This window comes from Malania oleifera, chromosome 10 (genome assembly GCF_029873635.1).
Source record: "Malania oleifera isolate guangnan ecotype guangnan chromosome 10, ASM2987363v1, whole genome shotgun sequence".
Lineage (NCBI taxonomy): Eukaryota > Viridiplantae > Streptophyta > Magnoliopsida > Santalales > Ximeniaceae > Malania > Malania oleifera.
Genome location: NC_080426.1, coordinates 21,622,695 through 21,644,968, shown reverse-complemented (window position 1 = coordinate 21,644,968; position 22,274 = coordinate 21,622,695). Strand labels below are relative to the sequence as shown.

General features: G+C 37.4%; 1 protein-coding gene across 3 annotated transcripts in view; it reads right to left on the bottom strand.

The window, feature by feature from the left end:
• Nucleotides 1-1,165: 1,165 nt before the first annotated feature.
• LOC131165259 (pentatricopeptide repeat-containing protein At5g04810, chloroplastic) overlaps nucleotides 1,166-22,274 on the bottom strand; it is a 49,030-nt gene continuing 27,921 nt past the window's right edge. Inside the window, exons 7-10 of one of the 3 annotated variants that reach the window (XM_058122885.1) lie at nucleotides 8,015-8,443; nucleotides 7,091-7,386; nucleotides 6,637-6,766; nucleotides 1,166-2,109 (exon numbers count right to left, since the gene is read on the bottom strand). In XM_058122885.1, coding sequence (XP_057978868.1) covers nucleotides 1,582-2,109; nucleotides 6,637-6,766; nucleotides 7,091-7,386; nucleotides 8,015-8,443 — 1,383 coding nt within the window. In that variant the 3' untranslated portion in view covers nucleotides 1,166-1,581. The remainder of the gene's footprint in view (nucleotides 2,110-6,636; nucleotides 6,767-7,090; nucleotides 7,387-8,014; nucleotides 8,444-22,274) is intronic. The other 2 variants (XM_058122887.1, XM_058122886.1) reach the window with 2 other exon arrangements.

Sequence of the window (22,274 nt, the reverse complement as noted above, 5' to 3'; positions counted from 1 at the left end):
GACATTTTACTTTAATGAGACCTTTTAACTCCAAGGCTTTAGGGGAGCCTATAAAAGGCATGTACACGGTGAAGGTAAGAGACAAACTTTAGATTTTATAGAAAGATTATTATTATGTTACTTACGCATTATCCTAACATTGACTAAACATTGGAGAGAGCCCCTGGGTCCATCAAGGTTTCCCAACTTTTTTTTCTTCTTAGTTGCAGATCTCATCAGAGTTTGAATAAGAAGATTGAGCTCAATTTTTAGCAGCAAGAGTACTACTAATAAAAGCAAAACAAATGCAACAATAATAATACTGATAGTGTCAAAACAAAGAAAATATAATTTCAAAAAATATAAATTTTCATAAATAAATTTGAGTATGCATCCTTTAATATTTGTCAACTAAATTATGACAAATTTTATCTATTTGTATTAAAAACACATTTAAACTTTATTTAAAATTATAAAAATATTTTACACAATATTATTCACACGCAATATTCATAAGTACAAAAATAATTAGTCTAAAATTTCTCCCCTCATGCAAGGTGTCATCGTCATACAACAAATGTGTACTAAGAAAAATCTTGAATTATAAGTATGGTTTAAGCTCTAATAATGTGAGACACCTCTAATAGTACAAATCCATAGGTTAGGGGACCATAGTAGACGATACCTCACCGAAATTGAATTCAAAACTGTTAGACGAGAGGATATCAACATCCTATATTATGTATACTAGGAAAATCTTAAACTTATAAGAATGGTTTGAACTCGAATTATAGGAGACAACTTTTATAAGACAAACCTATTAGGTTAGTGAATCAAAGCAGAGAATAGCTCACCACAATTGAACCCAACACCGTTACAGAAGGCTATAGGCCACCTTTTTCCCAAACAAAATCAAAGTCAAACAGTTCAAAAGATTATGGAGACTCAATGCTACATTTTTAATTCTTTTCTAATAGATGATTAACCTACTTTTGTTTCTGAAAATAGCTTCTAATAATCTGGTCATAAGGAGGGTGCATAAAGAAAAAGGCATGAAGCAACATTGCATAGAAAAAGAGAAGACAAATGTTAAGACTGAATTAATATCCCACTAATTTCACTCATGGCAAGTAGTTTTGTTTCCAAAAGCAGAAGCCTGTTGATTTGAGCTCTCAAAAGCCAAGTAGTTCTAAAATGCTAGCTACAATTTCCGAACTCTCAAAACTTTAAATACACAGCATTGTCACTGTTTGATTTACCCAAACAAACCACAAAGTCCATTGATCCAATATACACAAGGAAAATCTTCCAAGGAAAGAATATTTCTACACTAAAGGGCACACCTAAATAACCCCCTCGACCCTCAGGGTTAAAAAAAATAGAGCACAAACCTGTCTCCTGCTACCAAAGAATAACGTAAAAATGGAAAACAATTATACAAACAACATTTTGAGAGCAAAGAGAGAACAAAAAAAATAGTAGCAGAGCCAAGCGAGGAAATTTTTATATTCAAAGGCCAGGCTCAAACTGAGGATAATTTTCTTGCTACTTCTGAGTTCAGGCATCATATCCACAATGCCTGCCACCTAAAACATACTTGATTCACCGCCATAACCTTTGAACAAAATCGTCGTCGTCGTCATCTTCTTCTTTTTCTTCTTCACTACCATCATCGATCTCACCATCATTATATGCATCATTGTCATCGCCATCCCTAGTACTGGAATCAGCATGAAGTGCATTGTGTGAGTTCCAATCAGGGGGGAAGGTCTTCTGTAAGGCTTCTGTGAGCTTTCCACCTGTCCTCTCTATCTTGCGTAAACACCTAGACCAATGAACTGCAGTCCCCATATCGACAGTTAACTCAGACTCTACCATCTCTCTACATATACACAAAATTCCAGAGCAAATGTACTCTTCTGCCAATGTAGCCCTCGATAGCAATGATGTCATCAAGCAATGGTATACAGCTTTGTCCGGCTTCAACCCTGCCTTCTTCATTTCCTCAAAGCATCTCAAAGCCTTTTCTGGGAGAGATGCACGTGCCCACCCATGAATTAATGTTGTATAGGTTTTAACATTTGGTTTCACTCCAACTGCTTCCATTTCGGCAATTGTCTTTGTTGCTCTCTGGAAAACACAACTTTGTTTAAATAAGAGCCAAAACTGCAATAATAATCTCAAGGTCATGATTAAATGTCAGTTCTTTTTTCTTAGTGCCTAATCTTCAATTGTCATGGCAGTTGAAAGGGCAAGTTAGGAGGTAAAATGGATCCATAATAGAATAACCAAAATAACAAACAGCAATAAATGAACATAGGATATCTTCTATTGATGGGTAAACCACTCAATTTGTTCTTTATAGCATTTCAAGTGCAAATTCATCCTTTATAAATAATTAAATAGAATGAGTCTAACCAAAAAAAAAAAAAAATGTCCTTGTATAGAGAAAGCAGAACTGATTTAATTATTTGTGATTCCAAAAGCAAGCCTCTGCATGAACGGAAAGGCATGGTAAATACAGTCTCCAATGTTACTTAACATAAATAAACAGATTTTCTATTGCACAAAATTTGATAGTGTTGCAAAGGCATTGATGTCACATGTCCAATTAAATGTCAATAAAGGCATTTATGTCGCATGCCCAACTAAATGATATGACCATAGAAGGATAGAGAGGAACCCTACAGCTCTCTATGTCATTGCCTTCGCGTTCCATCCCCATTTTTTGTCTCTTCGTTGTCTTCTTCCACTCTTACCTATGATAGCTCAATGTACAACCCAATGAAAGGAACACAACTGATTTTAAGGAAGTTCAAAAGGTGCAAATGATGGCAAAACAAGCTCTGTATGGATGCAGAAGTCAGCATCAGTTATCAGCACTAATCCACCCTGCCATATCAAGTATCAACTTGATAAGACCCTAGGGTTTATCATAGGGAAATTAGAAAATTTGAATAAACGGAAAATAGAAAGAGAAAATAAGGTTGAGCAGTTCAAGGGGGTCTGCCTTCAAATTAGCCAAAGGCTCTGCATTATGTTATTGCTTGAATGAAAAAGCCCCATATATAGGGTAGGGAACCCTACTATTAGGAATGTAAAAATCCCAATCCAAGTCCTTAATAGACTCAAATCATAATTGATATGGGAACCATAACACAATAAAATATCATAAGAATCCTGATTGATTTGGGAATCATAACATTGAATAGAAATCCCAATTGATTTGGGAATCCTAACACAACCAAGTCTCACTTGTTCTAAATTTTAAAGCCTTCCTAGGAGGTTTTGTTAATTCCAGTTAAGATTTGGATGTGCCATAAAATTTATGTTCGTTGAAGGTCTACGAGAAGCAAAATATCAATGCCTTAAAATGCTTACCCATCATACATCAACTGCCTAAAAGAGAATAGTTACCAACCTCTTAACCTGGAAGCATGATGAATTAACTTTTTATGAGGCTGGCATATTTCATGAACTTGAAAATTTCTTTCAAGGGACGGATGCCAAGATATCTTCTGTAACACAATTGATGCAAGGAATGGATCATTCAACCGATTCGGATTTGACACCTTAAAATGGGAAAAAGAAGGAACAAGCTAAAAGAAATAGATACACGACATAACAAAGGTTGTCAAGTTTCCTCCCAGAAATAGGATAGAATCAGGATCTCTAGACACCACTCTCCCTGATGATGGCACTCTTTGTATCAAGATAATATTTTGAGTAATAATCCATTTTTTTGGATTTTTACAATCCATGAGGTAGTTTTTCATGCACAGCATTCTACAGCCAAGAGAAAAAGAAGTACCACTGCAGAACTCTTCCCACCCCTTACTTTGTGTTTCCAACACCGCATTCCATGACAGTTCCAGCTGCCAAAAAGACAACCACTCCGAGACTCTCCATCCTTGGCTTCAATCACAACTCTCCACCAGCTGGTCTCCTCTAAAGAACAACTCCAAAGCCATTTACCCAGAGCCTTATTCATCGTCTGAAGGTCTACGACTCCCATCCCACCATTTGATAAGGGTTACAATTCCCCCATCCAAAACTAAATGACATTTGATAGCCTCCTCCCATCATCCCACACAAACCTCAAAATTCTCCCAAGCCTTTTAGCTGCATAAATACCATAGAAAGATTAACTTCTATAAAATATATAGATTGATAAAAAAAAAAAATAAGAAGCTATATTTAATAGAAAGAAGGGAAGATACCATGTGAGGGGACAAGGACTCCATAAAAAAAAAAAAAAAAACAAGAAAACCCCCAAAGAAAAAGAAAAAGAAAAAAACAAAACAAAAAAACACGAGACCACAAAATAACAATAGACAACAACCAAGGAAACCCCTTTTCAACCCTTTCCCATCATAATTTACCAAGCTCTTCAAAGTCCCTATTTGACCCCTAAACTTTGGACTTTTGCCCCCATCCATGCCCACTCATTTCCTCCAAATCAGCCAACTTTAAGTCCATTTTATCCAGAAAATACTGAGCTTCTAAGTCCTTAGGAACATACTCCATGGGTGTAGGCAAGATTCCATCCCTTTGCTGTAAATTGTTAACCAGATCATCATTATCAAAAATAGAAACTCCCTCAAGTCCTTCCAACAGGGATGGATGGACATGAGATAAATCCCTTCTCTCTTCACAAGAATCTAAAACATACCCATATTGTTCTTGAATCTCATCCAACAACAGCCCCCCACCAGAGTCAAACTGACTAATATCATCACTTTCTCAATCTGAGAAGGCCCCCATTTCTTTCCCTCTCTTTCTTTACTTACCTCATTGCTACAGCCAACCTCCTCACCATGAGAATCTTCCACTATACTAAGCTCTCCTTTAGGATCTCTCTTTAATAGCTTTGCCACTAACTGACCAGATTTTTCTCTCTTATCTTTTCGAACACCTTCCTCATCTCAGCACCCATACAAGCTGCTCTCCGACGAGCATAAACCTTGCCCCCAAACACCCCCCCCCCCCCCAATCCCCAAAAACAAAGCAACTTCTAATTTTTTACTCTTTTTCACATCACTTTCTAATTCTTCTTCAAACCTTGTTGCATTATTTAACTCTTTAACAATCTTGTCTTCTCTGCTGCTATTCTGAGCTTGTTCCAAAACTAGAACAATTTGATTCATAACTTAGAAATATGTAGACTGGGAATGAATTGCACAATCAAAGGGTATAGGGTCCTTCTTCCCAATACCCAGCTTCTGGGTTCTAGGAACAGTATTTGGGCCTGGCCATTTTTGGTTTCCAGCAAGGAAGTACCTGGAACACTACTACTCAAAACATAAGCCTAACTACCACCATGGCCCATCTGCATGAAGCCCAAAGGATGAGAACCTCCTTTTGACCCCACATTAAAGCCCAGATCAGACTTCCCTAACTATTGAGCCTGATCAAATAATTCGCCCAATTTATCAAAAAAAGATTTACCTTCTCTTTCTATTATTTGAGCCAGTCCAAAGCCAGAAAAATACCATCCACCCCATTCCTCTTCAGTCTCCTCTTGAATGCCAGCCCTAACTGCATCTGAGAGGATCGCCACTCCTGCTGAAACCCTAGCTTCCTTGCCATTCTGATCAACTGACTGTGATTCCGATCAGTCTGCAATGGATCCTGACTTCGAAACCCCAGGATCCTTCAACTGCAACACATCTACTGACCCCCATACGCTGATTTGCAGAACAAGATTGACTATCACGACCCATGCCTTTGGCCTTTTTGCCTTCCAGCACCACCTGACTCCACGATCAGGGGCATGACGAGTCATCCGCAACAACTTCAGATTCCTTCTGAATTTCCTTCGCAATCTCGCAAAATACTCGTGACGTTTCACCACCCCTCACCCTTTGCACCACTGGAATGAACACCTAAAATTTCCTTTCTTTCCATCCCAACCCCAACTCGATAAACTTTCCCACCTTCCTAATCAACATCCAATACTGTGTGATACCCTTATGAATACACTATGATATCCCCTTTCCATCTGGCCGAACACAGACAACCCATCAGCAAACCAACTGCCTCTTTAGAACACCTAACCATCTATAATGGTACACCACATTATTCTTGACCACAAGCAAGAAGAGATCTCCCCGACCTTGTCCAAGTGCAGATCGAAGGATTTTCCTTCGACCTGGATCAAACAATTCAACATAGCCTACAACATAAGACTGCATATCTCTGTACGCTTGAGAGGGAGAGAAGACCATATCACAACAGGGGAAAAGAGAAAGGGGGAGGGGGTAGAGAGAGAGAGACGTCCCGTCCTTATCAGGAAATCGACTTCTAATAAATATTTATGCTACATAAAGTACTTTTGATCAATGTCAGTCTGCCCCCTTGAGAAAGCAAATGGCCTTTCCAACCAGCCATTTTCTTCTCAAATTCCTCAATTACTGGCTCCCATATCCTTGCATTTGTCTTTTACAGCAAGAGTCGGCCCCAAAAAGTTCTACTCTTGAGTAAACTTTGTAACATCCATACTTCATGAAAAACAAAGTCAATTTCAAGTGCATTACAAACCAAAAATGGAAATTATCGGACGGCCTACAAATAACTCTATGACTAGTGAATACTCTGCCAGAAAATAAAAATAAAAATGACCACAATGAAAAGCATGACTAATTTTGAAGAACACACCGACATGTCTCCAGCCTTGCAACAAGCATTTATGAATGATGTGTATGTGTGGATGTCAGGTTGAACCCCTTCTCGTTTCATTTGTTGCATCAAGTCAGCAGCCTCCCAAACATCACCCCTTCGAGCCCATCTGGATGAAAAAAAAAAATACTAAATTAAATGAAAAACATACAAAGAAACACTAGAAGCAGACCAGACAACACAAGCAAAAGAAACAAGATGAAAAAGATAAAAGAGAAATAAAAACTTGGAAACAATTTAGAATCAAATTAAGAAAAAGAAATAATATAAATCCCACAGATTAGGACAGGAATGGAGGATGAAAAGAAGAAAATATATTTTCTTGTTTTTTTATTTAGCTGTGGGGTGGAGGGGCATCGTGTTTGAGATTAAGGATATAACCAGATTACTTGAGCAGCTTATTAAATAATCTAGAATTGAAAAACATTCATACCCATCAATTAATATGTTGTAGACAAAGGTGTTTCTAGAAATTTTTTGAGCACTCATTTCCCTTGTGACTGCTAAAGCACTTTGCATCCTGCCTGACTTGCAACAAGCCTTGAGCAATGCCTCATATATAAAGACATCAAGGTTCATTCCTTCATTTTTTAATTTAGTAAAGTACTCAAATGCTTTTCCAGTATCACCCAATGATGCATAACCATGCATGATGGTTGTATATGTATGCTCATTAGGACTTATACCCGCCAGTGACATCTCATCTAATATTTCAACAGCCTTTTCCATCTGCAAGAAATGTGACAAAAAAGTAGTTACCAACAGATGGTAGATATTTATTAATGAAGAATACTATATAGAGTTCAAATCTACTGAAAAAAAAAAAAATTAAAAATACAAATCATCTGACGAGCCAAAAATGCCACAGAAAACAATCAAAACTGAAACTGTGAATCAATTTTCAAAATCCATGCTGACAGTTTCACATAAAAGATCAATAGAATACAAAGAGATAACCCATAGAGCAGACACCTTAGAAAATTAGTGCCCATTTGAGGCACTTAATGAAGAATGTTATATATTAGAATTCAAATCTACTAAAATAAATTATAAATATAAAAATTTAAATCATCTAACAAGCCAAAAATACCACAGAAAAAAATCAAAACAAAAGCTGTGAATCAATTTTCAAAATCCATGCTGACTCTTCCACATAAAAGATCAGTAGAATACAAGAGATAACCCAGAGAGCAGACAACTTGGAAAATAAGTGCCCAGCATGTAATCTTGTAGACTTGTTGGCATGTCATTCATAAAGACAGCTGTGGCTGTCCCTCACAGTGAAAAAAACCAGAAAATAACCTGGGATTAGAGTCTACCACATTTTATTTTTTTCATTTTTTATAGTTTAAATTACCTGACGCTTTTCAACTAGGCCTAGAATAAGAGCATTGAAAGTGTGCACAGTAGGAATGCATCCACTCCTCCTCATCATATTGAAAATTTCTAGGGCATTTCGCATATCTCCAGCTCTTGCAAAACCATGAATAATAGGCATAAATGTCCGTGATGTAGGCCTATGTCTCTCCCTTTGCATTTTCTTGACAGTAGAAATAGCACGATCCATATTGCCCATCCCACAGAATGCTTGGATAATGTTATTATAAAGCACAACATCAGGTTTCAAACCATCTTTAACCACATCTTCAAAAATTGCAAAAGCATTTGTCCAGTCTTTTAATCTTAAAAATCCGTTGATCAACATGGAGTAGGTCTTCATGTTATGTTTTATGCCAGCCAACTTCATCATTTTGCTGACCTCCAAGGCTTTGGAAACTTTTCCAATCTGGAAGATGAACAAAATATTTAGCAAAATAACATCTATTTATCAATTGCAAAGAAAAATCAGGTCCATAAAGATGACTCGTTAAAAAGCAATATGCAGAGACTAAGGTTAAGTTTGGTTGCTAAGCCAAAAAAAACAAAAAAAGGTACATTTGGTTTGTGGAATAGCTATTCCTTGGAATAAGATGGAATACAATGAGAAATTGGGGAATAAAGGCAAAAGCTATTCCTCGTATATTCCTGATTATTTCATCCAACATGCAATAAGAAAGAAAATAAACACTTCCATGATGAAATTTCGGAATAGTCATTCCTTGTTTATTCCTTGTTACGGATTCATAAAATATTCCACATTGTTATTCGCTTTATGGTAACAACGTATTTTTTATATAACTATAATTAATCTATTGTAACTGTTAAAGTATTGAGTAAAAAGGAAGACCTAATCAAAATGATGTCTCTCCCTCTATTTATAATAAATGTCAAGTACATACCAATGACAATAATATCCTTACTAACTCACATTCACAAACATACTAACAGACTAATACTATCTGTAGAATTATTAGATATCTGTCAGCCTTTATTAGAGGCTGATTTTTGGTTCCATGATCCTAGGGGATTTGGGTAGCATGCTACCCAATTCTGTAGATAGTCTTTCCTATTCTACTGTTTTCCATTTTAAATAGGAAATTATATTCAGTAGGTTGTAAATATCCCTAGTTATTAGATGAGAATTATCATCTATTTAAAGGGAATGTAATATTTTTCATAAATTAGTATAATATTCAGTTTTCTTTTCCACATTTCAACATGGTATCAGAGCATCCTTTGAACCCTAATCTTCCCATATGACCAAATACGGTATGGCCACCAGGAGACGTCACCTCTTCAATCTCAGATGTCACCACCAATCAGGAAGCCATGGTCTTAGGCAACAGCAGTAGTTCAGATCGCAGCCTCATGCCCATTACAGGACACAAACTTAATGGGAATAACAGCAGTGACAGCAGACTGAAGAAAGGGAGGCCGTGGTGTGACCATTATCGATGTCTTGGTCACACCAAGGACACCTGCTGGAAAATCCACGGTAAACCCGCAAATTGGAAACCTTCCCGCTTTGCCAATGATAGAGAAGGATGGGGAAATTTTGTCTCAGTAGATGAAAAACCAACACCACCCGAGTCTAGTCTCTTTAGCAAGGAGCAACTAGAATTATTGCAGAAAATGTTCAGCCAATCGTCAGCAGCCCCTACTACTGTGGTTGGTAGCGGTTCTTTGACATACAAAAGTAATTTTTTAAGTGCTCTTAATGTTAAAAAGGAGAACCTAGGTCCATGAATTATAGACTCAGGAGCATCGGACCATATGACCGGAGATAGAAATTTTTTTTCTACTTATAGTCCCTATTATGAAAATTTAATAGGATAGCAGATGGTTCAGTCTCAAAGGTGGTTGGTACAGGTTCTGTTAAAATTTCAAAGAACCTAACACTCAACTTAGTTCTATTAGTGCCAAATTTGGATTGCAATTTACTGTCTACTAGTAAACTCACTCGAAATCTCAATTGTGTTACTAAATTTTTCCCAAATATGTATGAATTTCAGGTCTTGGATTCGGAACACATCTTAGCACTGCCAATCGCCTTCGCCAAATATGTATGAATTTTAGGTCTTGGATTCGGCGAAGGCGATTGGCAGTGCTAAGATGTGTTCCGAGCTCTATCTTCTCAAGGTTAATGATCCTCCTCAAGGAACAACTCACAAATCAGATTGTTTAGTGTCTAGTAGTCAAAGTTATTTTTATGTCATTTGTTCTAATAATGATAGTGCAATTTGTTGTGGCACTCGCATTATAAGTTAGGACATCCAAATTTCTTGTATCTCAAGAAACTCTTTCCTTCATTATTCAATAATAAAAATCCAAATGATTTTCAGTGTGAGCTGTGTCAATTTTCAAAACATGTTCGCAACTCTTATCCCAACCGACCCTACAAAGCATCCCAAACCTTTTCAATGATTCATAGTGATGTGTGGGGGCCATCTAAGATCAAGAATATTACTGGATCTCGCTGGTTTATATCTTTTATAGATGATCACACTAGACTTACCTCGATATTCCTCATGAAAGAAAATTCAGAGGCAAGTAAGATTTTCAAAAATTTTAACACCATGATCCAAATACAATTCCAAGCAAAAATACAAATTGTGAAAACTGATAATGCCAAAGAATATTTCAAATCCATTCTTGATGAGTATCTCTTGAGTCAAGGTATAATACACCAAAGTTCCTGTGTCGACACTCCTCAGCAAAATGGAATTGCCGAAAGAAAACACTGGCACCTACTAGATGTTGCCCACTCCCTTATGTTCTCTACACATGTACCGAAACACTTTTCGGGTGAAGCCATTCTCACTGCAGCCTACCTTATAAACAGGATGCCCTCACGCGTTCTCAAATTCCAAACTCGCTATCAAACCCTACTTCAGTCCTTTCCCAATACTCAACTCATCTCCATTATTCCTTTCAAAGTATTCGGGTGCTTAGCTTTTGTTCATGTTCATAGTCAGCATCAAGGTAAACTTGATCCTAGAGTCCTTAAGTGCATTTTTCTCAGGTACTCTCCAAACCAAAAGGGTTATAAATGCTATTAACCAGCAACTAAAAGATATTATCACTCCATGGATGTCACCTTTTTTGAGCAACAACCATATTACCCCAAATCTGAAATTCAGGGGGAGATTACATAGGAATTCCAGCTTTGAGATATTGAAGAGTTATCTCACCCTTCTTATGATTCTGGCCCTTTTCAACTATCACAAATTTTTGAATCTATTCCAACTACTGAATCCATTTCTCCTTCACATCCCTTCTTAGCATCTCCCGTGAAACTTAGCATTTGGACACTATTCAACCAACAAAAAATGATGAGTCGATTACCTATTCACAGAGGAGAAGGAACCAAATGGAGATAGACCAATAAGCATCCCTTGAGCAAATCCAAGAGTCTGATCTGAGCCCTAGATCAAGTGAAAATCCACCAAGTAACTCTAATCCCGAGACTTCCCATAATGAGTTAACTAATGATGATAGTGATTGTCCTATTGCTGTGAGAAGAGGCGTGAAATCATGCACAAAACACCTAATATACACTTGTGTCATATCAGAGGTTGTCATCAAATTTTAGATCTTTTTTTGCCAACCTCGACAAAATCTAGGTTCCTAATAACATACAAGAGGCTCTTGGTACACCTTAATGGAAGTCTGCTGTCTGGGAAGAAATCAGTGCACTAGAAAAGAATGGAACATGGGATATCACAAAATTACCAATTGGAAAACGTCCAGTAGGTTGCAAATAGATGTTCACTGTGAAATACAATGAATATGGAAGTGTTAACCAATTCAAAGCTCGGCTGGTAGCAAAGGGATTCACTCAATTATATGGAATCGACTACGAAGAGACATTTGCCCCTGTAGCCAACTTAAGTACAGTGTGGGTCCTCTTATCTTTGGTAGCAAATTTAGACTGACCTCTTCACCAACTAGATGTCAAGAATGCCTTCCTTAATGGAGACCTAGCTGAAGAAGCCTACATGGAAATTCCTCTTGGATTTGAGACACAAGCTACACACAACAAAGTCTGCAAACTCAGAAGATCTTTATATGGGCTCAAGCAATCCCCAAGAGCCTGGTTCGAGAAATTCAGAAAGGTAGTTGGGAGGTATGACTATTCTCAATGTCAATCAGATCAAACAACTTTTGATAAATACTCTCCTAAAGAAAAAATTTCTACCCTCATTGTATATGTGGACGACATCATTCTAACAGGAGATTATGAGGAGGAAATGAGTAGTCTCAAAAGTCTTCTAGCTAAAGAATTCGAAATCAAGGACCTTGGGAATCTCAAATACTTCCTAGGCATGGAAGTGGTACGGTCAAGGACGGGAATCTTTGTCTCCCAAAGGAAATATGTTCTATATCTTTTGAAAGAGACTGGGATGCTCAGATGCAAGCTAGCAGATACTCCTATGGATTCAACAACCAACTAGGAGTCAAGGAAGACAGTGCACCAGTGGATAAAGGCAGATATCAATGACTAGTTGGAAAACTTATATATTTGTCTCAAACCTGACCTGATATTGGCTTTTCTGTCAGCATGGTGAGTCAATTCATGAACAATCCCAATGAAGAACATATGGAGGTAGTTTATAGAATCCTACGGTATCTGAAGCTAATGCCAGGTAAAGGATTATTTTTTGAGAATAATCAAAGAAGAGATATTGAAGTATTCAGTGATGCAGATTGGGCATGATCAATACATGATCAAAGGTTAACTCCTGGGTACTGCACATATGTGTGGGGAAACCTAGTTACGTGGCGAAGTAAGAAGCAATCAGTTGTGTCAAGAAGCAGTGCAAAAGATGAATTCAGGGCAATGGCACAAGGAATCTATGAAGGAATATGGCTAACAAGGCTTCTAAAGGAATTAAAGATTTCAGGTGAAGAACCCACGAAGATGTTCTGTGACAATCAGTCAGCCATCAGCATTGCAAAGAACCCAGTTCATCATGATAGAACAAAACATGTGGAGATTGATCAACATTTCATAAAAGAAAAAATAAAGGAAGGAATAATCAAGATGTTGTATGTGCCTACATGTCTCCAAACAACCGATATCTTTAGTTCCTTACCAAGGCTCTGCCAAGAAAGAATTTCAATGATCTGAGTTCCAAGCTAGGCCTAATCAATATTTACAGCTTAACTTCAGGGGGAGTGTAGAATTATTAGATATCTGTCAACCTTTATTAGAGGCTGATCTTTAGAAGATTTACAGCTAACAAATCAGTTGATTTGTTAGCTATTTTGGTTCCACAATCCTAGGGGATTTGGGTAGCATGTTACACGATTCTGTAGATAGTCTTTCCTATTTTACTGCTTTCCATTTTAAATAGGACATTCTATTTTCAGTAGGTTGTAAATATCCCTAGTAATCAGATGAGAATTATCATCTATTTAAAGGGAATGTAATCATTTTCATAAGTTAGTGGAATATCCAATTTTCTTTTCCACATTTCAACACTATCAAATGACCAAAATAACCATTAACACTCCCCCTCAAGATGGGGCATTAGATATCATATGCTCCTAGCTTGTTACAAATGAATTTAACACAAGCACCTTGCAAAGCTTTAGTAAACAAGTCAGCAAGTTGCACATCAGACTTCACATAAGTTGTTGTAATGAGCTTCTGCACAAGTTTCTCTTGAACTAAGTCGCAATCAACTTTAATGTGTTTTGTCTGCTCATGGAAGACCGGGTTGGAGGCAATATGAATAGAACTTGATTATCACACATCAACTCATAGACCGAGAATGTAGAATAAACAGTTCTTCCAACAAGTTCTTCAACCAAACAAGTTCACATGTAGTGTGAGTCATGACCCTATAATCTTGATTCGACATTTGACCTAGCCACTACATTTTGTTTCGTACACTTGAACTCTTCCAAGAAACCAAATTAGCACCAACAAAGATATAGTACCCAATTGTGGATCTTCTATTTGAAGGTCAATTGGCCCAATCTGCATCTGTGCATCCCTCAATATAAGTGTGACCCTGACCTTGATTAAAGATCTCTCTCCAAGGTGCACCTTCGAGATATCTCAATATGCGAATTACAACATCCCAATGACTTGTCCTCAAAGAATCCAAAAACTAAATCACAACACTTGTTGAAAATATACATCTAGTTGAGTGACTGTAAGATAAGATAATTCAATTTTCCAACAAATCTCTAATATTGTCCTTAATTAGGCAACAAATCACATATATCAAACACTAACTTTCTATTAGGATCCATAAGTGCATCAACACATTTGGATCCCAACAAATCAACCTCATCCAAAAGATCAAGATCATATTTCCTTAGTGACAAAAAAGTTCCCATATAAGATCTGGATATTTCTATATCCAAGAAATACTTCAATAGTCCCAAATCTTCAGTATGAAATTTAGCCTACGGAAAATGTTTTAGGCCATGAATACCTCGATCATCATTACCAGTCATCACAATATCATCCAAATACACAAATAAGCATAGTGTTAGAGGTTGACAGTTTGACCTCGGTTAAATGGGGAGGAGAGATGTCTTCACTTGCCCTCGCCAGGGATTTTTATACTAGATGTTGAATTACTCGGATGATGACTTGTGTGGTTGTCTTGTTGATTGAATATAACAACTAGTTCCACATGTCATTGAGTATGAAGGTCGCTTGTCTTCATGAATTCACTATTGTTGGAACTGATATTTCATGACCATGAATGGCTTCCGAAAAGCTCTCGAGTGTTCATGATAGACGGATTGAACGTATAGTTATTGGCTAACTCTATCAAAGGAGAGCCTCAACGAGTGCCGCGCGGCCCGTTAATTAAGTTTAAATTGGAGGTCCATGATAGTTCGTATCAAAGCCCGGTGGGCGTGAACACTATGAGCTGTAAAATGAGAATTTAAAATTTTGTAAAAAGTGAACAATGCGGAGGCATGTAAGGCAAGGGATGACTTAAGAGAAAGGTGTGCTAATAGAGTTTGAGGCCACCAAAGAGAAAATTGATTTTGAAAATTGAATTTTGGAACTTGAGTAAGTCACTCCATGTATAAGAATCCCTGGTATGGAGTAGTTGAAAGCCTCGAGAATAGGTTGAAATACATAGAGGGCATGATGTCATCTCCTATCTCATGAAGGAGAAAGACAAATAGGGCTTGTGGTATTCGAAGGAGGATTGGGTAGTTGGAAACTCATTGAGGGTGTGATGACATACATAATCCCAAGGGACAGTGCCAATAAAGCATGAGGCCTCCCTACGGGAAGCAAACCAATAGAGCTTGAGGTCTGCAAGAAAGTATTGAGTTGTTGCTTTGAGTAGGCTAAAACACATCGAGGGCATGATGCCATCCATCATCCCAAGGGGTAGTGCCAATAAAGCTTAAGGCTTCCCTACGGGAAGCAGACCAATAGAGCTTGAGGTCTGCCAAAGAATATTGAGTTATTGGAAGCCTTGAGAAGGCTGAATCACATTGCCGGCATGATGTCATCCACAATCCCAAGGGGTTGTGCCAATAGAGCTTGAGGCCTCCCTATGGAAAACAAACCAATAGAGCTTGAGGTCTGTCAAAGAGTTATGAGCTGTCGGAAGCCTTGAATAGGTTGAAAGACATCAAGATTGGATGCAAACCATAAACCCAAGGGGTTGTGCCAATAGAGCATGAGGCCTCCCTGCGGGAGAAAATTAACATCATTACTTATGTTGTGCGTACAGAGGATGGGAAAAGAATCCATGACAATTTGATGGGTAAGTGAGCAGAGGACTTCCAGTAGGACTACAGAGAGATGGTAATGGTTCCCGCCAAGCACCCAGGAAAGTAGGCAAGGTGTCATGCCAAGGGCTAAAGGGGTTGGCCGAATGAAAGCTGCACGCTCTAGTAAGTCAACATGGCAAAGAAAAGGTAATGGTTCATGCCAAGCGTCTAGAAAAGTAGCTAGGGTGTCACACCATGCGCTAAAGGGTTGGCAAGGTGAACGATGCGTGCTTCGGTTTGTATGGTAGGGAAGGATTATAGTTCCCACCAAGTACCTAGGAAAGCAAGCAGGGTGACACGCCAATGCACGAAAAGGGTAGGTAAGGTGAACGCTGCACGCTCTGACCAAGCTAATATAGAGATTTGGAAGCCTCTGATGACTTGAATGATGGTATGATGCGAGATTCAGTAGATTTCGAAACCCAAAAGACAACCAACTGGAATGGATGAGTCGTATGCCTATTCGGTTCTTTACCTGTCAGTTGTCGTAGTTACCTCACATAGTTGATGAGTTGTATCCTTTTCCAAATCCTCAACTGCTAGTTGTAATAGTTATCTCACACAATCAAGGAGTCGTATCCTTTTTAGTCCTTTACTAGCCAGTTGTTGTAGTTACCTCGCATAATGGATGAGTCGGATACCTTTTTCAGTTCTTTACCAATCAGTTGTGGTAGTTTACTTTGCACAGTGGGTTGAGTTGTATCCCTTTTCAGTTCTTTACAAATCAGTGGTTGTATTTCTCTCATACCGTGGATGAGTTATATAGAGTAGATACTAAATATGTAGAGTATAACCTGGTAGACATGTAGTCAATGACGAAGGTCACCAACTACAAGAGGGTGAAGTCTTCTTACAAATACATCGACGAGGTTGTCAATAGAGTGAGTGGGGGAGAATGTTAGGGGTTGACAGTGCGACCTCAGTTAAATGGGGAGGAGAGATGTCTTCACTTGGCCTCGCCAGGGATTTTTATACTAGATGTTGAATTACTCGAATGATAGCTTGTGTGGTTGTCTTGTTGATTGAATATAACAACTAGTTCCACATGTCATTGAGTATGAAGGTCGCTTGTCTTCAGGGATTCACTATTGTTGGAACTAATATTTTGTGACTATGAATGGCTTCTGAAAACCTCTCGAGTGTTCATGATAGCCAGATTGAACGTGTAGTTATTGACTAACTCTGTCGAAGGAGAGCCTTAACGAGTGCCTCGCGGCCCGTTAATTGAGTTTAAATTGGCGGTCCATGACACATAGTCTTACTCGATGGAGTACGATGATAAAACACAAAGTTATCTATTGCACATTGCCAAAGGCCAAACTCAAGTACTACAACATTAAATCAATAAACCATCCTTTGGGAGACTCTTTTAAACCATATAATGACTTCTGGAGCTAACACACTAAGTCTAACTCCCTTTGAGCAACAAATCCAAGTGGTTGCTCCACATAGACCTCCTCCTCAAGATCACCAACTAGAAAGGAATTCTTCACACCTAACTGATGCAAAGGCCATTGATAGGTGGTGGCCACGAAGATGAACCGATGTATTGCGGTAAGTTTGGCAATCGGGGAGAATGCATCTGAATAATTCAAACCATATGTCTGAGCATATCCTTTACCAACAAGATGTGCCTTTAGACAAGCCATAGAACCATCAGGGTTGACTTTCACAGTATATACCCAACCAACCACAGATTCATCAGGAGGAAGAGACGCCAATTCTAAAGTATTATTTTCCTATAATGCACTCTTCTCTTCAACCATTGCATTCCTCCACCCAAAGCGGCTAAGGTTTCAAAAACAAATTTAGCAAGAGAAACATATGACAAAATAGTAACAATAATAGGAGGGTGACAAGAAGTCATAACAAAGTAGGAGATGGAATGTTATGTGCATGTGCATTTACTAGGGGTGGCAAAACGGGTCAAAACCGATGAGTGACCCATGACCCACCTGTTTAAACCAGGTTTTGGTTTAATACAAGCAGACCCATTTATAAACGGGTCAATCTGGACCCGATTTGTTTATTAAACGGGTTAGGCAGGTTCGGGTTGGGTCACCCGCTTTTGTCTGCATATATATACTTTATATTTTAATTTATATCAATCTAACCTGCATTTGAAACCCAACCTAGCAAGTAGCAGCAGTGCAGCACCAGCACCTGCCACCGACACATGCAGAAGCCTCTCCCTCTTGTCCGTTTCTTGTCGCTGCCCTCCTCTCTGTTTCTCACTGCCGCTGCCCTACTCCCACTCTCAATCTCAAACCCATGGGGCTTCTCGCTCTCCGACGGCCTGGACGCCAATTGTTCAGATTATATTTTATTTCATCTGGGTTTGCTTTCTTTTGAGGATTTTTCTTTCTTTCTTCATTTTTTTTTCAAAGTTCTTTTCTTCCTTAACAATGCAGAGATAGAAAAAATAGCATGACTCATGAAGAGATCTGATGTTAGATATCTGAATTTCCAATACCACTCTAAACCTATTTTCTACTTTAAGTCAATATTTTCTAGCATTGGTGTGTATGATTCTTGCACCATCTTGGATACTGTTCTGTGGATTGCATACCGTGGTTAATCTGTTTTGCGTGAGGAATTTTTGCTAATGTCCTGGCCAATGAATGGTCTTTTGTCTTACCCATGTCCTGTTTATGCGCATTCATGGACTACTCTGAATTTGATTCTCTCTTCTTCACAATTTCCTTGTGTTTTTTCCTGTTCCATTTCCCCAATATTGTCTATTATTAGCTTCAGATAAAAAACATTTTATGTTTTTTTTAATATTTAATAAATAAAATAAGGAGCACTTTTCTTTAAAAAAAATTAAGAAAAAATTAAAATATATAAATTATTTTTCAAAACGGGTCACCCGTTTACGACTTGTTTGGCGAATTTGGTATATGTTAATCACCCATTATTAAACGGGTCAACCCGAACCCAAACCTGTTTAACCCCTACCCATTTATGACTCATCTAAACCCGACCCGTTAACCCGTTTTGCCACCCCTAGCATTTACCTTTCTGGAAAACAATGAGGGGATCAACATCGTGGGAAATATAATCATCAAATAACAAAACCAAAGCCATAGAAATAGAAGTTGGAGGGGACTTTTATCTCTAGAGTTGTCGTCATGAATACACCTGCAAATTAGAACGATGGAGATGATGAGAAGGATTCAAACTATGTGGAGACATAGGTGGGTGGCTAAGTAAAAACAAAAAACTAAAATCTAGAAGATTAGGTAGAGAAAAAGAATCATTGAGGACAGAAGCACTCAATAAGTATGGTGTAGACTCAAAGAAGGCAATATCATCAAAGACAAAAAGACAATGTCGAGTAGGAAAATAATAATGACATCCCTTTTGAGCACACAAGTAGCCTAGAAAGACACATTTTATAGCATAGGGATCCAACCATACGAGGAGGTAAAGAGAAAAAAAGAGCATTACAGAAGAGAATGGAGTAGGGAATTTTACCATATTTGACCATTAAAAAAAGAGGATGGCACCCCATAACAAGCAATGAATATGGCATCACTCCGAAACATTTTAGGAACTGACATTTGATAAAGTAAGGTGCACGTAACTTCAAGGATAAGTCTATTTTTCCTCTCTACAGCCTTATTTTGTTGAGGAGTTTGGGCACATGGATAACTGATGAACAATACCAAACTAAAGCATATAAGTAGTGAATTAGGTAATAAAGTAATCTTTACCATTATCACTCCGAAATATATTTGAACAGGCAAATCAAATTGAGTTTGAACCAAATTGAGTCTTTATTTTAGAGCAAAAAACACAAAAGATATGAAATAACTTAAAATGATCTTTTATCAAATAGAGCCAAAACATCCTTGCATAATCATCAATAAAGGTTAGGAAGTATCAGAAAGCCAACTTGGACACAACACGACTAGGACCCCAAACATCATAATTGACTAATATGAAAGGGCTTGCTGCCCATTTATTGGCTCGGGAAGTAAATGGAACACAATGATGCTTTCTTAACTGGCAAGCATGGTTTTAAATTGCGGTAGTGGATAGCGTAACGTAACGGTAACAGGTGTAACGGGAAGCGGGAGTAGCGGATGTTACATAATGGGAAGCGGGAGTAGCGGCTGTGAATTTTTTTCAAGCAGACACAACCTTGTGCATATTAGCGTACTTACATGTTTTAAGCTTTTAACCCTTCTTAGAAAGAGTTTTAGTATCTTTTGGATCCTTTAGTTTGACTAACTAAATTATTTGATAAGGGCAACAAGTTTACATTTTTTTTAAACCACCATAGATAGAAAAATTACGCATGTGCGTATTTATACTTCTCATTGTTCTTATATGTGATAAATTCTTATGTGTGCTAAATTAATTAATAAAACAAAATACATTATATAGTCCATTAATCTATTAGACACATAAGACATACGAATAATACAAATATAAAATAACTAGAAAAGAAGAAGGTTGAAGTTGAAAAATATAGAACGTAAATATCAAATTACTAATATCATCAAAATAAAATATTTTCCTAACAAGTTAGTATTTTCAAATTGTTAATTAATGCATCTCTTATGAGTATTTAAAGAAATAGTAAATTTTGTATCATGTCATCCTCATTATAATCTCCCCCCCCCCCCCCCCTCACCACATGGTATATTGAGAATGATTTATGAAAGGGAGGGAAAAAGTGAGAAGAAAAAGTAAAAAATAAAATAATTTTTTTGGCGTAACAGTCCTGTAGCGGTTACGTAATGGCTCTAGAGGCCTTTATGTAATGGTCGCGGTCCGAAACGGCTGCTACAGCCATGATTTTTCTTCTCACCAATTTCACGGTGTGTAAAAGTATCAGTAACCCAAAAAACCTCGCAGCCGTTATTTAAAACCAAGCTGGCAAGACTCACACTCAAGACTATGAACAGGACTTAAGAGTAGGAACTACTAGTTTTAACTTTTCCAAAGAACGATGACCAAGGCAACAATGGACTCAAAGTGGTGCAGCAGCAGTGCAAGCAATAGAAGGAGATAATGGCTTAGAGCGGTCAAGTCCACCAGCTTCATGCCCTCCTCAAATTGTCTTCCTTGTCTTCAAATCCTAAATGACCACAGAGTCAAGGAAGAATGTTAGTGAACAATTTAGGGATTTAGTAATATTAGTAAAAGATATAAGATTGAAAGGGAACTTGGGAATATACAGAACTAAAGGAAGAGAAATAGAGGACGTGGGATTTATAGTCCTTATTCCCCTAATGGCAGAAGTGGACGCATCAAGAAGAATAACACAATTTAAGTTTTTAGGATACTAGAGAGCTAAGAAGCACTAATACCACTTTGAGACATAGATAAGGGATCATATTGACACTGCAATACGACAATTTTGAGAAAATGAGGATACAACATGACAAGGATATGTTAAAAGACGAAGGCATAAAGAGAGGCATTTTAACCCTTGAGGCATTGGGTTGTAAGCCTTACGAGAATTCTATTTTTAGATAAAAATATGTAAATAAAGTATATATTTTTAAAAAATTAAGAAAATTACAAATACAATGTCAAAAAAAAAAAAAGTAGATATACTTTGCAATCTACTTGTTGGACATTTAAAAATTGCTAACTTAAATTTTCATGACATAAATTATGATTAGAGATAGCTATACTATTACAAAGTACAAATTATTTTCATGATCTATGATACGACTCTCAGTTATATTGTAAAGGCAGAGGTTCAAAGATTCTAGAAATCAACTCATACTATTATATTCCTTTTACAAAAACATGTAGTTAAAATTTTCTAGACAATTCTAACTTGAGAATCACTCTCAAAATGCATAAGCCTCAACTAAAAAGGAGCAAAAAATGTGTCTTTTGGACAAATGCATGAGCCTTAGTATGTAATGCATTAGCCTTTCTAAAATTTGGTATTTTAGATTGAGACCCAAGCCGTTTTAAGCATGTCTTGCCTTGAGGCACACTTCAGTAGAGTCTTTTAAAACATTGATATATATAAATATATATACATTTTTTTTCCTTTAGATATGACAATATTTGGCAATTTTGATTTAAAATGAAGCATAAGCAACATTCATGAAAAATTATTAATTACACATTTTACAAACTTTTCACATACATCATCAATTACATTCATATTATAGAATATTGATTGAACAATAAAAAAACAGCTCAAGCGCGTGGTTGATGGTGGGCAATGGATGTCACTTGTTAAGAAAAAAATTTTTCTTTTAAAAAAAAAATAGAGTTTAAAGAAAAGTGGTAAAATGGGGGTGACTTTGCAAAAAGAGGGGGATTTTGTGGGCTAGGAGATCCAATGGTGCTCTACAAGGCTGGTGTACTAGCACTAGTGTTGCAAAGTCCAACCACACTAGTGTCAAAGAATCTAACTCTCAATCTCTTGACCAATCCTTTTTTTTTCTTTTGTTTTTTTGGGGGAGGGGAGGGAGGGGTAGGGTTGTCAACAAAATTAA